This window comes from Schistocerca serialis, chromosome 9, assembly GCF_023864345.2.
Source record: "Schistocerca serialis cubense isolate TAMUIC-IGC-003099 chromosome 9, iqSchSeri2.2, whole genome shotgun sequence".
In the NCBI taxonomy this organism is placed as follows: domain Eukaryota; kingdom Metazoa; phylum Arthropoda; class Insecta; order Orthoptera; family Acrididae; genus Schistocerca; species Schistocerca serialis.
Window position 1 is genome coordinate 423,065,058 of NC_064646.1, and position 15,626 is coordinate 423,080,683.

At 42.7% G+C, this 15,626-nt stretch overlaps 1 protein-coding gene across 2 annotated transcripts in view; it reads right to left on the reverse strand.

The window, feature by feature from the left end:
- Positions 1-15,626, reverse strand: part of LOC126418619 (calcium/calmodulin-dependent protein kinase kinase 1) — a 1,500,745-nt gene that overhangs the window by 440,196 nt on the left and 1,044,923 nt on the right. Inside the window, exon 1 of one of the 2 annotated variants that reach the window (XM_050085461.1) lies at positions 5,872-6,052. The exons of the other annotated variant lie outside the window; for it this stretch is intronic. Coding sequence (XP_049941418.1) covers positions 5,872-5,921 — 50 coding nt within the window. The 5' untranslated portion in view covers positions 5,922-6,052. Of the gene's footprint in view, positions 1-5,871; positions 6,053-15,626 lie in introns of those variants that run through there. 2 annotated transcript variants of the gene reach the window in all.

The following is a 15,626-nucleotide window of genomic DNA, read 5'->3' on the forward strand; positions in this document are numbered from 1 at the left end:
TAGGGATTTTTGGAAGTTAGATTGCGTTGCGATAAAAATATTGTGTGTAAGTTTAGTGTTGATCAGAATAGGTAAAGAGCGAAATGTCTGAGTACGTTCATTTTTGCTCAGCTGTTTGAAAAGCAAATAATGTAAGAGGTTTATCAGCACAGTAATTCATTAATTTTCTAAGGGGACGTTTCAAGTGTATAATGTACTAATTATTCCACTTCTGATCCCTCTACTTCCTTGATAGGTCCTGTTTGTTGTTTTCACAAATGAGACTTTTTTCCATGTCAAACAGCAATACTGGACAGTAACGGTACACGAAGTGCATGAGAAACCCAATGATAAACAAGAAGAGTTTCATAAACGTTCACTCGATGATATCGGGAACTACCACTCAATGCAATGAATTCCTGAGCACCTGTTGACAAACTTCATCACGTTTGCTGACGCTTGGGTCGACCAGTATGAGTAAGGAAGAATCCAAGGAACCTAATAATCGATTTGAGACCATTGTGACGGCTTATTTCCGTCACCAGTACCAGTGAATTAGAATTCCCACTCAACTAGTACAGAGCTGATCGCGCGCAAGTGGAGTGACGCATACGGCGGCCGCAAGTGCTGCGAGGGCGCTGCACTCGCGGCGGTAGGATTTTTCCAGCGGACCGATCAGTTTCGCCATATCGCTGGAATGACTACGACGGTGCGGCGACACATGACTATGCTTCTGATTCCGGTGGTGAGTTGAGCCTGTGTATTGAGTGGAGACGGCAATTGTTTTGAGAAGCTACTACACAATGTATCGAGAGAAAATTGTTCTTGGATGTCTTGGAAGCAGTTTCACTGTAACATTCAGAATTGCCGACATATTATTGAAGCAGATGATGAATGCATTACTTTTCGTGTTTTGTGAATAATGAGGAAGTGAAGTTAAAACATTCTGTAATTCAACTGCAGAGGCCAGTGTTAACGGCCGGTATTTAGTGCTTAGTCTAAGAAAGCTTTACCTGTTCTTTACAAGCATCTTTTGGTGTTTTAGAAAATCATAACTTGCTACCGCGCATTTTTTCTTGAGTTCATTTCTTGTTCGGGTGCTTTCATTAACCTTTCGCCACAGATCACAAGACAACTGATTAAGGCGATGGTTCAAATGGCTCTGAGCACTATGGGACTCAACTGCTGTGGTCATCAGTCCCCTAGAACTTAGAACTACTTAAACCTAACTAACCTAAGGACAACACACACATCCATGCCCGAGGCAGGATTCGAACCTGCGACCGTAGCAGTCGCACGGTACTGATTAAGGGGTATTCATCCAGGAAAAAGAGGGGTTCAATGTCTGCTTTCTTTCCAGCAAAGATAGGAACTTCTACTGTGCCTGATTATGTCCGGCTCGTGAACGCAAGTAAACATGTACCGAATGTCAGTGACACTAGGCCGGCCGCTGTGGACGAGCAGTTCTATGCGCTTCAGTTTGGAACCGCGATACCGCTACGATCGCAGGTTCGAATCCTGCCTGGGGCATGGACGTGTGTGATGTCCTTAGGTTAGTTTGGCTTAAATAGTTCTAAGTTCTACGGGATTGATGACCTCAGATATTAAGTCTCATAATGCTCAGAGCCATTTGAATGACACTAGGAAGCGATGCAGATTCTGCAGTACAAAATTTAAAGAGAATAGAACAAAAGTTGTTTGCACTGGTTCTGGCGTACCATTTTGTGCCACTCTATGTTTTTCCAAGTTTCATGGCATGTAAGGTTCTGTAAGTTTTCATCATCTTTCATGAAAACTCAAATGTAATGAATATTTTTTTACGCCAGCAGTAAACAAATGAAAGATTAAATTAATGTATAATTTGTAGTTATTTTATTCCCAACTGAAGCCTGTTTATGTCTAAAAAAGAAAATTACTTAATCACTCAGCCAACAGAAAGGGTAACCCGCAATGTTTCGTGGGACATGTCCCACTTCCTATTGTGAAAAAGGAGAACTAAAAGATATTTTCATGTTGAAAGTATAATAATGTGGTTGAAAAGAAAGTATCACCTTCATATTTTAAAAATCTGTAAAATAAAATCGATTTTATCCATGAAAGGGTTAATGAAAAGGAACGAAATAGCATCACATTATATTTCAAACCGATAAATAATTTTACAAATAAGGCCTGCTGGAATACCTGTGTCCTACTAATTTTATTTCGAATATAAAATAGTACAGTCTCTGAGAACTGCATTCGAAAATACATTTGTACTAAGAAATGATTATTATGTTAATAATAAGACGAATACCTCAGACATCCCTGAAAAGTGAGAAATGATGAACATTGTCGTATGACACAAATCAGTGATGTTCCAGCGGCCATATGAACGCGCCAATCAGCAAAAGGTTTTTGTTTTCGTAAAATTAAAAGAAGTTGCACATTCATATGTATAGAGAAAATGACTTCATGAATACATAATGATCAGTGATGAATAGCGTATTTAAATACAATAGCACTTTCTACTTAGATTGATACCTCATTTTCATATAAAATGTTTTAGAACAGGGTTCCATACATAACACCACACAACACTGTTCCCACCAATAACGTGTCTATTTGCTTTCCCACTTCCTTTCTTTGATTTTGAAGAATAAATATAACATACACTGGAGACAATTTTTTTGCTAGTGGGTGGTAAATGTTACAGGAACCGTCTCTGTGTGACTCAGCTTACAGGTCCGTTTTGATTATTTGGAGCTGTTGGCAAAATTTGTAATGAAACCAGATATTATCATTTTCTTGGTCTGAAATGAACAATGTAACCAAAAGGCATTCAATACTCCTAGTAAGAGCAAATGAAAATACCGTTTCCGCTATTATTTTACAGTTCTGTACCTGAACACATGATGTTGCCGTCCCTTTCTAAGACACCTGTCACCCGAATTACCTTCACTATCTATCTTTCAAAAAAACTCAGAAATCGACAATTTCTTCAAAAAATTTTTAAATGTGTGTGAAAGATTATGGGACTTAACGCCAAGGTCATCAGTCCCTAAGCTTACACTCTACTTAACCTAAAATATCCTAAGGACAAACACACACACCCGTGCCCGAGGGAGGACTGGAACCTCCGCCGCGACCAGCCGCACAGTCCGTGACTGCAGCGCCGTAGATCGCTCGGCTAATCCCACACGGTGGCAATTTCTTCATCAGATAAAGCACGGCGGGCCATTTCTCTTACACAGAATACCAATAATGAGTTCTATCCGCGTACGAAAACAATACGCAAAACGAACGAAATATAGTGGAAACAAGACTCACATTCACGCCATCTATTCTCGCAACTAATAAATAACAGTATAAATATCGTACATCGACAACCAGAGATATGAAGACAAAGTGCAGCGCTTTATGATCAACAAAATACGCTGGCCCGAATAATCTACGAGCTTGTCGCTGAGAGAGGTAATGGTTTGTAGAGTAGATAGACGTTATTTAAACCCCTTAAAAGTTGTACACGTAGAGCAGCATCAAAACTGTGTGTGCCGGTGGCACTCAGAAGGATAAGTGCACCCTGAGTTCTGACAGCGATGCTGCTGAAAGCAATTAATGACGCAGAGTCCTGCAATAGGAACCGTGGGACGTTTGTGTGGGGAACGGCGAAGACGGCTCAACTTTGAACAAAAGGTTCTTTGTCAACTTTGCGGAGAACTTACCTCGCCGCTGCAGCCGTGGCGTAGGTATTATAAGGCGCAAAGACCGAGCCAACTTCTCTCAGACCCAGTTCCCGCCAAGATTCCGGATTACTGCCAACAAGGCACGAAGCAGCCGACTGCAGCAACGGCTGCCATTTATATAATCGACAAGTCCTAACAGTAACCAATGGTGTTTTGCAAGCACTGTATCCTCACCACTCTGGGCCATGAATAGCTCAAGACTTTCCAAAAGATTTTCGCCAGACACATAAGAGACATGAATACCTGGAGTGCCCGAGCAGTGTGTTCATATTATTCATTATTTGTCAGATAGAAGTAATTGCAATATGAAGCTTATCGCAGCTAAGTAAATTGCCAACAGCTTGGACAAAGTAAAACAGGTTGTCAAAATATTTCATGTATCTTAAGATAGGCAACCCACCTTACATCATCCGCAACTGCGGCAGGTGATGTAACTTGGGTTGCCTATCTTTTAAAGTGGCTGAAATATTTTGTGCGCCAGTTTCGTTTTGACCACATTGTACAAGGAGAGTCTATACCTAAAATTTCCAGTAACATAAAGTTACATCTTGACTAAATATCAGCTCTATGTAAAAACTCACAACATGCTCATAATATAGTGAGGTGCAAAGCAATGTACTAAACGAAACGTGAAGCCCTGGTATCTTTTGAATACCGGATTAAAGAATCATAACTAGTCTCATTTATTTTGCTGTTATTTCACATTGTGCAATAGGGTGACAAGAGATGTTAGAATGTATGGATCAAAAACCCCAGTTCAAGACGTGAAAAATATCTTTATTGATAACTAGTTTCAGGTCCCTGACGAGCCATCTTCAGAACAACATAAAATTATTATTTTGTTTCGTGCGTATCATCCAAAAAGCATTACATATCCCACAATCTGTTGAGCTGAATCGCTCTTATTAAAATTAAGACTTGCTCAGACATGTGCATACCGAGGTAAAAGGTTGTCATTGGTTACAAACATTTTTTTTTTTTTTTTTGCAAATGTTTGCCACTTATCATATACAGTTCCAATACTCATATGGCCACAGTCCTGTGTTAGCATAAAAGGAATGACAGCGGTAACAGTTTCATAGTCACTATGCGGATGCAAACAAGACGTTTCACTCTCAACGCTTGCTGCAGGTACTTCCTCAGTTGTGAACTAATACGCCACGACAAATAGTCCATTAGTAATGTGAGCTGACTCGTTATTTCCACGTACACGTAGCAAACTAAGTTCCTGCTGAAAGGCGGAAAAACTACTGTTCACTAGACTGAAAGGTCAAACGATTCGCAGGACTACATGTTCCTCTTTTAACAGCTATCTGCGCACGTTGCTCACAGCTCAAGAAGTTGCTAAAACTGGTTTGATTTGAAATCAGTGACTCGTCGTTTTCGTACAAAATATCTTTCCTTGTCATATTCACTTATATTATTACACTGCCTATGTTTTGATGATTACAATGCGTCCTCCATGGCACGTGCATTTATGATATTATTCTCTCTATTTCTGTTCAATTCATACAATCCCTCAACCTCCACATCCCTCATGCATTCAGCTAATCTCCTCCCTACTTCACCCATCCTTGCTATCCCGAACTCCCCCCTCTCATTTTCCATCTTAAACTCGTTCAGTCACTCACTCTTACTCAATTTATTTTTCATTCTGTCAATTCCTCTCTGAACTGCATTCGCTCAGTCTTTTCCTCCCTCTCTATGACTCTGTTACACTAGCTCTCTCTCTCTCTCTCTCTCTCTCTCTCTCTCTCTCTCTCTCTCTCTCTCTCTCTATATATATATATATATATATATATCTCTCTTTGCTTCACCCAGTCTCCCACTCACCCGCCCACCCTCGCATCCACGCAATCACAAACCCACCCACCCACCCGACCACCCACCCACCCACCCACCCACCCACGCACAAATACACACATATACTCACACATACACAGAATCTTACACTCGATGAATCTCTCTCTCCAGTATTCTTACACTCGCTAAGTCTGTCTTTCTCTCTTACAGTCATTAAGTCTCTCCCTCACTCTTACCTTACATTAATTCAGTTTTCGTTTCTGAAACACTGAGTCTCCACTGTGAGACAAAAGTTTAAGATGATAATCATAATGACACTGTCACATGTGACGCGCTGCTCTGCCCTGGAGGACTGCGTTAAGCTCACCCTGCAGCGCTGATCAGCTCGAGGTGGCGGTAGTAGACGAGCCGGTGCATAGCGATGCCGTGTGCGCCGCCAGCTGACTGCACTGACACGCGACTCGCGTGCACTGGACGCCTCCTCGCTTAGCCGCGTCGCCGTACTCTGTGACCGGATAACGTCCAAGGCCCGGCGTGCTGCGTGCTGTGCGCCGTGGGCTGCTGCCGGCTGACAAAACAGAACAGCACGGCTCCTCGTGGCGACCTTGCGACCTCCGGCGGCGATAACACGCGTGCCTCAGCCGGACTACAGCATCCTCGTCTGCCTGCACTGGCGTTTGGGCGCGTTCGCCAAGTCTCGTCCCCTGCGGTATCGTTGCTGTCCTGTTCATGAACTCAAGACGAGGTTTGATGCAGCAGCATACCATCCCTGCTGTCACTGGCTGCCCTGTTCGTTTCAGCTTAACTGCTCTGCATCTCACATTGTCGATAATGTGCCTTATCTGTATCACTAAACAACTACATCGTTTTCCAGATACCTGTTACAGACTGCCTTTTTAACGGCTTCCAGTAGGAACGAACATCTGATTCTTAATATTTTACATAATTAGTGGCTGAATTTGAAAATTTGAAGTTACAATAAATATACACAAATTAACCCTTTAATGCATACTGAAGCTGATCAGCTACAGACTTCATTTCTTCGATGTATCCTATACTGAGCAACATTTTGTAACACATTCGTTATGTAGTTAAGTGCATACACTATACTGCAGTTGCTAAACTGCTAGTAGTTCTGTTCATAGCGATCGTAAATGGCAGGATGAACTGAAACAGTTCGACAATCAGCTGTGTGGATGTACAGCCGCGCGTGGGTTGCGGCGGAAAATAGAGACTTTTTTTAATGTTTGTGCTCCGATTTGTGGGTTTGAAAATTACTTTTTCTTATTTTGAAAACGTAAGTAGATATGGTGTAGACAGTTAATTCAAGGGCCTTTACGATATATTTGGAATTAGATCTGCTTTTGTGTTTGTAGCGATTGTCAACAATAGTGCTTTCTTAATTTCAATAAAAAATTTTCAATATTTTTTCGTAATGTAGTCACTAGAAATTAAACGTGGTAATTTAACAGCTTGAAAAAGAAAAAAAAAAAAAACATGCATTTAAGGGTTAAGAGGTCTAATCTTATGTTAAAAGTTTAAGACACTATGTCAACTATTACAATTAGAAACAGCATAAATGTCTAGAGGCAGCACAACTCATGATGTGCTAATTAGCCACGATATAGTACCCAATTTTGAGAATCAGAGCAGTCACGGACTTCCAATAAGCTTTCTACATAATTTGCAACTTTCTCGAAAATTTTCTTCGCTCACATACCCTCTCCTCTTACAAGGCAACGTATGGAGAGGAAAAACTTACCTCTTACCATATTTTGGCTATTCGTGCAGTAAAACATCAGCATCAGGGGTGAAGTTTAGCATATTAGTTCATTACTATGACACGTATTATAGCTTCAACATTAAATCATTATAGGACACATAGTTCAGCAGACATGACGTTGCAAATATTGAGACTCGTGAAATGTTAACTTTAATTGATCCACTATTGCTTTATACATGAGAGTTCTCTTCTTGAAAGAACTGGCGGTGGGCAGCGGGATTGCTGCTATGCTCCCGTGTGGGCCTACCCCTGTAGTTCTTTTCTTTCACCATACCTCCAGCGAGAATTTTCAACAAAGCATCACGTCGTAACACGTGCACACACAGCCTGTCCCTCCGTTTCATTATGTTTTTTTTATTGTTATAAATTAGGGCCATTGCGACGGGAGTGCTCTGTTCGAAAACTAAGTATAAATTTGAAAACTGAATAAATCACGGAGTAATGTAGATAGAAAGGTACCAATTGACACAAATGCTTGGAATGACATGGGGTTTTATGAGAACCAAAAAATACTAAAGTTCAAAAAATGTCCGCAGATGGCGCTTCATCTGATCAGAATAGCAATAATTAGCATAACAAAGTAAGGCAAATCAAAGATTATGTTCTTTACAGGAAATGCTCAATATGCCTTCAACAACAGCTTTAGTCGAGGAATAATGTTTTGAACAGCACTGTAAAGCATGTCCTGAGTTATTGTGAGGCATTGGCGTCGGATCTTGTCTTTCAGCATCCCTAGAGACGTCGGTCGATCACGATACACTTGCGACTTCAGGTAACCCCAAAGCCAATAATCGCGCGGACGGAGGTCTGGGGACCTGGGAGGCCAAGTATGGCAAAAGTGGTGGCTGAGCACACAATCATCACCAAACGACGCGCGCAAGAGATCTTTCACGTGTCTAGCAATATGGGGTGGAGCGCCATCCTGCATAAACATCGTACGTTCCAGCAGGTGTTTATCAGACAGGCTGGGGATGATGCGATTCTGCAACATATCGGCGTACCTCTCACCCGTCACGTTAGGGGTTACAAAACCAGAATCACGCATTTCCTCGAAGAAAAAAGGCCCGATAATGGTAGATGTGGTAAATCCAACCCATACCGTGACTTTGTCGTCGTGCGATGGAGTTTCCACGACAGTTCTAGGATTTTCGGTAGCCCAAATTCTGCAGTTGTGGGCGCTGACAGACTCTCGGAGCGTGAAATGAGCTTGTCGGTCCACAACACGTTACTCAACCAATCGTCATCTTCCGCCATCTTTTGAAACGCCCACACCGCAAATGTCCTCCACTTCATTAAATCACCAGGTAACAGTTCATGATGCCGATGGATTTTGTACGGATAGCACCGGAGGGTACGCCTAAGTGCCAACCAAACGTTAGTGTATGGAATGCCGTTGCGACGTGCGACTGCACGAGCGCTGACTTCCCCGTGATTAGACGAACCCGCTACAGTCTCCAGTTCTTCCTGAACTGTCTCAGCAGCATTACACCTTGTGCTCGGTCGGCCGCTACGGGGTCTATCGTCTAAACAACCCGTGGCTTCGAACTTCGAAAACATTCTCGCTACAACTGCATTTGATACGGATCTTTACCCGTTCGAATCCCCTTCCTATGGCGATAGGTTCGTAACGCTGAACTAGCACATTCCCCATTCTGATAATACAGCTTCACTAAAAGCGTCTTTATAGATAACGTCAACATGCTGCGGCTGCTGGCAATCTGATGCTCTCTCTTATTACAGCTCCTTTTATACACGATTGTCATGCGCAGTCACTGACGTTTTGCTGTCCAGCACCATCTGTCGGACATTTTGTGAACTTTCTTTTTTTTGGTTCTAATAAAACCGTATGTCATTCCAAGCATGTGTGTCAATTTTTATCCCTCTATCTACATTATTCCATGGTTTATTAAGTTTTCAAATTTATACTTACTTTTTGATCACCCGGTACATACTACCAGAATTCGCAGTACTAATAGTGACCACTAATATATTTTAAAATAAATGTCGTGTTACTAGGGTCTCCCGTCGGGTAGACCGTTCACCGGGTTCAAGTCTTCCGATTTGACGCCACTTCGGCGACTTGCGTGTCGATGGGGATGAAATAATGATAATTAGGACAACACAACACGCAGTCCCTGAGCGGAGAAAATCTCCGACCCAGCCAGGAATCGAACCCGAGGCCTTGGGATTGACATTCTGTCGCGCTGACCACTCAGCTACCGGGGGCAGACACCACGAATGTGTGTCTAGATAATTTTCGTGTGGTAGTGTATATTAAAGCAGCGCTGTCGCAATCGCTTGAATTTAAACACCTGTTGTGAGCAATAGAATTGACAACAATAACGCAACACGACTCATCCACTCACGCATTTGCTGCATAAGCACAGTTAGTCGTCCTTCATATTATACACGCAAGCACGCCCCCTCCCCCTCCAACACACACATACATGCAGAAGTTAATTACAATAACCATTTTGCCAGTCCCCCATCGGACGCTTCCCCAGGTGTGTCAGAGAAAGCTTGCCATATATCGGTGCCACTGGGGAAATTAAATAGCCAGGATGGACCAAAGAGTAGCAGCATCAGCGGCGTCTGTACGCCAGAGGAGCGGACAACCAAAGGCGTCTGGCTGGACCCCACGATAACGACGGCCAGAAAAATCAGACCGCCGACCCGTTCTCAAGCAAGTATGGCAATTACACTTCATACCTTCGAGTAACGATGTGAGACAGAAAGCTAAAACGTTCCGGAGTTGAATTAGCCCCACATTCGGATCTGCTTCAGTATCACGTAAAATAGTTCTGCTACCACAATGTACGAAAAAGTGTGTGACTATGTACATATCCCAGTATGTACTGCAAAATTAAAGATGTGTATTGTGTATACCAACTGCACAACAGAAGCAGACATCATACAATGTTAAACAAATGGCTCTGAGCACTATGGGACTTAACATCTATGGTCATCACTCCCCTGAACTTAGAACTACTTAAACCTAACTAACCTAAGGACATCACGCAACACCCAATCATCACGAGGCAGAGAAAATCCATGACCCCGCCGGGAATCGAACCCGGGAACCCGGGCGTGGGAAGCGAGAACGATACCGCACGACCACGAGCTGCGGGCCAATGTTAAACTGCAAACAACTAAAAAACCTGATGTAAATCACTAAAAAGCACCTGAAGATGAGCCTCCAGGGCTCGAAATGCATAGTGCAGTAAATAAATACAATTTGTGACTGAAGGCGTTTTGTTCTTCATTTTACGAAAATAAAACAGTCGCAGACGAAACACTGAAAAACAATGGGTAAAATTAATGTGAACCATTTAGCGAAAATATTTTCAAATTGTTTACACAGTGGAAAACTACCAAGAGATAGGAATGTAGCCAAAATAATCCTAATATATAACAAAGGTAGCACTAAATTTATAATGAACTATCGGCCTATCGGCCTATCAGCCTCCTGCCCATACTGTACAAAGTTTTTATTAGAATTTTGATTACCAGACTGAGTACAATACTTGTCCTGGCCCAAACCATTGAGCAAGCTGTGTTCAAAAAATTCAAATGGTTCAAATGGCTCGAAGCACTAAGGGACTCAACATCTGAGGTCATCAGTCCCATTGGAACTACTTAAACCTAACTAAGGACATCACACACAGCCACGCCCGAGGCAGAATGCGAACCTGCGACCGTAGCAGCAGCGCGGTTCCGGACTGAAGACCCTAGTACTGCTCGGCCACAACGGCCGGCCAAGCTGGGTTCCGCGCAGAGTTTAGTAGAACTGATTATATCATCAATCTACGTGAAACAATTAGTAGAACAAATGAGTACCATCTACCTCTTTGTCTTGCCTTCGTAGGTTTTGAAAAAGACATTCGAGTCGACCAGACACCCAGCTGTGTTCGTGGCTGTAGTAGAGCATGGAATAGAACAGGAGTATATTAAAGTTTTATACAATATATATAAAACTCCCACAGCGGTTGTGAATGTAATTGAAGGAAACAATGAAATACTGATCGAAAAGGACGTGAAACGAGGCGGCTTTATATCTCCAAAACTATTTTCAGCAGTCCTCGAAAAAGCAATGCCTAAATTATATTGCGAAACAAAGGGAACCCAAAATCTGGAAAAGTGATTAAATAACCTCAGGACGGTGATGATATTGTACTGTGCAAATAATACAGAAGAACTTCAAATACTGGTTAGCGAACTTGCGTCAGTCTGCTCTGAAGTTGGCATAAAGTTGAAGTCCAAGATTTCAACCGAGTTGAAGTAACAGTTTTTGACCAATGTTTACTGTCAGTAATAACCTATCGCTGTGAGACGTGGGTGTTAGAAAACTAATAGTAGCCCAAAGAGGAAGAGAAAGATCTATATTGGGCTACACAAGAGAGAAAGAACTTAATCTCAGACAGACAACAAATGTCAGAGATTCAGTGGAATGAGTGATTACCTTGAAATAGCAGTGGGCTGGTTATGGCGCTCGACGAAATGATGGCAGTTGGTCAAAACAAGTACCAGACTGAAGCTCAATGCACCAAAAAAGACGAAGGGGAAGATCTCCAGGCAGATGGGACAGACACTTAAGAAAGACAGCCGTCCTACGTTGCACGCCGACTCAAAGAGGCCACATCACATATGGCAGATCATGATAATGATAACGATGAAGTAAAAAACCGTGAATGGTATGCACAGCTTCTTCTACCCAAACTATTGCTCAGATGAATGCAGCAAAAAATCTTGAACAAGACCATAATTTTTTTTTTTTTTAATTTAATAGTCATCTATCTTTTGTACCAGTTCTAAATTTTAATTGGTTGACCAGTAACTATTAGTGTGTGCTGTAAAGCAATGCACCCGAATCTTTTAAGTGAAAAACCTTACAGCTTTTTGTATAAAACTAACGTTTGTAACATTTGAAATGCCTGGGCTAGCGGCACAGAGCGGATTAGGTTGTGGAAAGGGACCAAAATGAGTTTCCTGTCAGTTGCACTCAACATACAAACTTTATTTATCGACACACAATATTACAACAAGGATGCAAAAGACTCAAAACTTTAATCCACCTACTTTGGTTAACTTTAGATCAGCTGAAGGCCACGTTCAAAATCCAAGGCTTGAGCAAAACTGAAATACGAGGTTCTTCTGTAGGTTTCACCCAAGAATATTTTCTAAATCTTCAATCAAATCGGTTGAAGGCCTTAGCAATTTAATATTAATTAAACTAGGCTGGAGGTCGCATATCAAGCAATAAGAGGAGTTTCAATCAAAAGGCAGGAGGCCTTATCTTAAAACATTTCATGCAAATTGGTCTGATGGCCCCATTCAAAAGCATAACTGTCTTATGCCTTAAGGGCAAGACAAGGACACTAATTTAAGAGATATTAATACCCAGCTGAAGGCCACACATCAACAAAATATGTTTAACGGCTTAAGGCCTAGAAAGATTTCCGATCTAAAAGGAGGAAGGCCTTATCTTAAAACGTCTCCAGTAAAATTCGGTTGAAGGCCCCATACAAAAGAGTAACAGTCTCATGCCTTAAGAGCAAGACAAGGACATTAATTTAAGAGATACTGATACACGGGAAAAAGCCACACATCAATCAAATAACTAAAATCCAAACAGGGAAATTATTACATAAAACACAAGGAACGGCGCTCAGTAGTTTCCAAGGGTCAGCCTGGGATTGTAACACTATCGCCCATTTAGGTGAGGCAGGCAGCCTGTCCAACGACTTCTTGCTCGGGAGGTAACTCAACCGACAGACAGCCGACCGACCAATCAACGAGATCAGTTCCACTCCACCCAGCCAGCAAAACGACCACAAGATTTCAATACACGACACACAGAACATTGGCGCCCACAACGATCAACAACACCTCAGCTGTCGAACTACACACCGCGCTCGACAGCAACAACACAATGAGGAAAATACACTGTCTAAAATTACGCTAATGACCAGGGCAGGTAACTGGAACGTCAACGGCCACAAGGCAGAAGATACCGCTGGTGAACTTCCAAAACAGGGAATAAATTAAGTTAACTTAAATTTCACAGGAAGACGGCTGGAATCTTATCCGACTTAAATACACTCACATTGTTGCTCGCGGGAATGTCCCAAAAGCAACAACCAGGATCAAACGAAGAAATGTAAACAGTTGAGGCTCGATAGTAAGTTAAGTGAGGACTCAACTTTCGCGTCCATGATCGGTGGGCGACAAATTCCGTAGCACCTCACACTCCAACCGCGCGTGCACACCGCCGGTAGCTCCAGCCCGACTCTGCACGATGGGGGCTTGCTTGCTGCTCCACGACAACCGATCGACTGGAATGCTGGTCCGTTCGCGACTGCTGCTCTGTCGCGATTACACTGCTGGTGCGTCTCCCACTCACTCACCATCCGACAATCTGAAAATCCTATCGGTCGCTCCAGAGATAGTACGACAGTGCGCGTATCGATACATGCTGCTGCCACTCACGGACAACTAAGGCAGGAAGTTAGTGACGCCAGTAAATGGAATAAGAAAACGAGGCGACACTACCGTAATAGAAGATGACAAACAATTAATGGGATGAACACGAGCCGAGCACGGCCTAACTTTCAACGTCTTTATTCTTCATGTCTACGTATTTATTCCTCGAAATAGTCACCCTGGCGATGAACACATTTCTCCAAACGAGAGACCAGTTTGTTGATACCGTCTCTATAGAATGTCTGATTTGTTGATGAAGCCACAACCTCATCTCTGCTCGCATTTCTTTATCACTATCAAAGTGGAGTTCTTGGAGGTGTTCTCTAAATTTTGGAAACAGGTGAAAATCGAATGGGGCCAAGTGAGGACTATGTGGAGGGTAGAGGGTGACTGCTGACAGTGAACCCAAGGCGTCGTACTGTTGCAGATGTCGCAGCGCTCGTGTATGGACTGGTATTGTCATGCTAAAGGAAGGGTGCTCCGTGTGTAGACGAACTCTTCGAATTCGAAACTTGACTACAGCGTGCTGTTTCTCACGCAGCGTCACAGTTACCTTACGTGTCGCCCTGTTACACACTACAGTTCGGAGTCCTCTAGCGGCAGAGAGCTGCAAACGCAGACATGAAGAATAAAGATGTAGAATGTTAATAACGTTTGTTTTATGTAAAAAGCTTTAGAAATTTTCACTATAAAATTAGATGCATAACTTTTTAGCATGTCCTAGTATTTGTTGAAAGGGGAAAGTTACTGTACTCCAAAATGAATGTAAGTTTCTTATAACTAAAGTTACATGTGTTATTTTTGGCACCTATAATTAAAACGAGTTGTCAGTTTCACAGCTCAAGTCGAATCCCCGATGAGGCGTGACAAAGGCGGTGCATTTCCGTAGTGTTTTGTATTGAGGTTGCAGGTGGCGCACCCAGTAGCGTGGTTCGGTCAACTGTATATCCGTCTCCATCTGGCTGGGTACTCTCCCCACTCCAGTGAGCAATATTACGTCCCCACTGCTGTAGCTGCCCCACCGCATTACAGGACGGCTAATAGCGAGCGCGACCACACCGCCTTTGTCATCATGTCAGTATTTCATGCTCGATTCTCTCTGGCATGCAGGGCATAAACAACGACTTTTCGAAACGTCGATACTGTTTGGCCACAACGTCTGTCGGCACGTCTTCCTCTGTCGATGTGGCGGTCGATGGGATGCGTGTCGTTTTTCGCATGGGGGACCTCTGAGAGAGAACAAGCAAGTGCGGGCTGTATATGGGCCACGACGTAAGGAAACATGTGTGTAACGAGTGGGGCTACGGAAGTCATTGTTCTACGACTTGGTGTGGATCCCAAACTTTCGAGTAGTACTCAAGAATGAGTCGCACTAGAGTCCTATAAGCGGTTTCCTTCACAGATGAACCACACATTCACAAAATTCTCCCAAGAAATCGAAGTCGACAACTCGCCTTCCCTCCTATCACCCTTACATGTTCGTTCCATTTCATATCGCTTTGCTGCATTACACACAGATATATAATCGACGTAACTGTGTAAAGCAGGACACTGCTAATTCTGTATTAGAACATTACGGGATTGTTTTTCATATTCATCTGCATTAACTTACATTTATCTACATTTAGAGGAAGCTGCCATTCATCACACCAACTAGAAATTACGTCTAAGTCATGTAGTATCTTCTCACGGTCGCTCAACAACAACAACAACTTGGTGTTCACTACAGCATCGTTAACAAACAGCTGCAGAGTGCTGCTCGGCCGGTCATTTATGTATACAGAGAATAATACGATATCTTTGTCTCTAACGAACACTCGAAATCAAATGTACTGGTTATCTAAGAAGTCTTCGAGCCA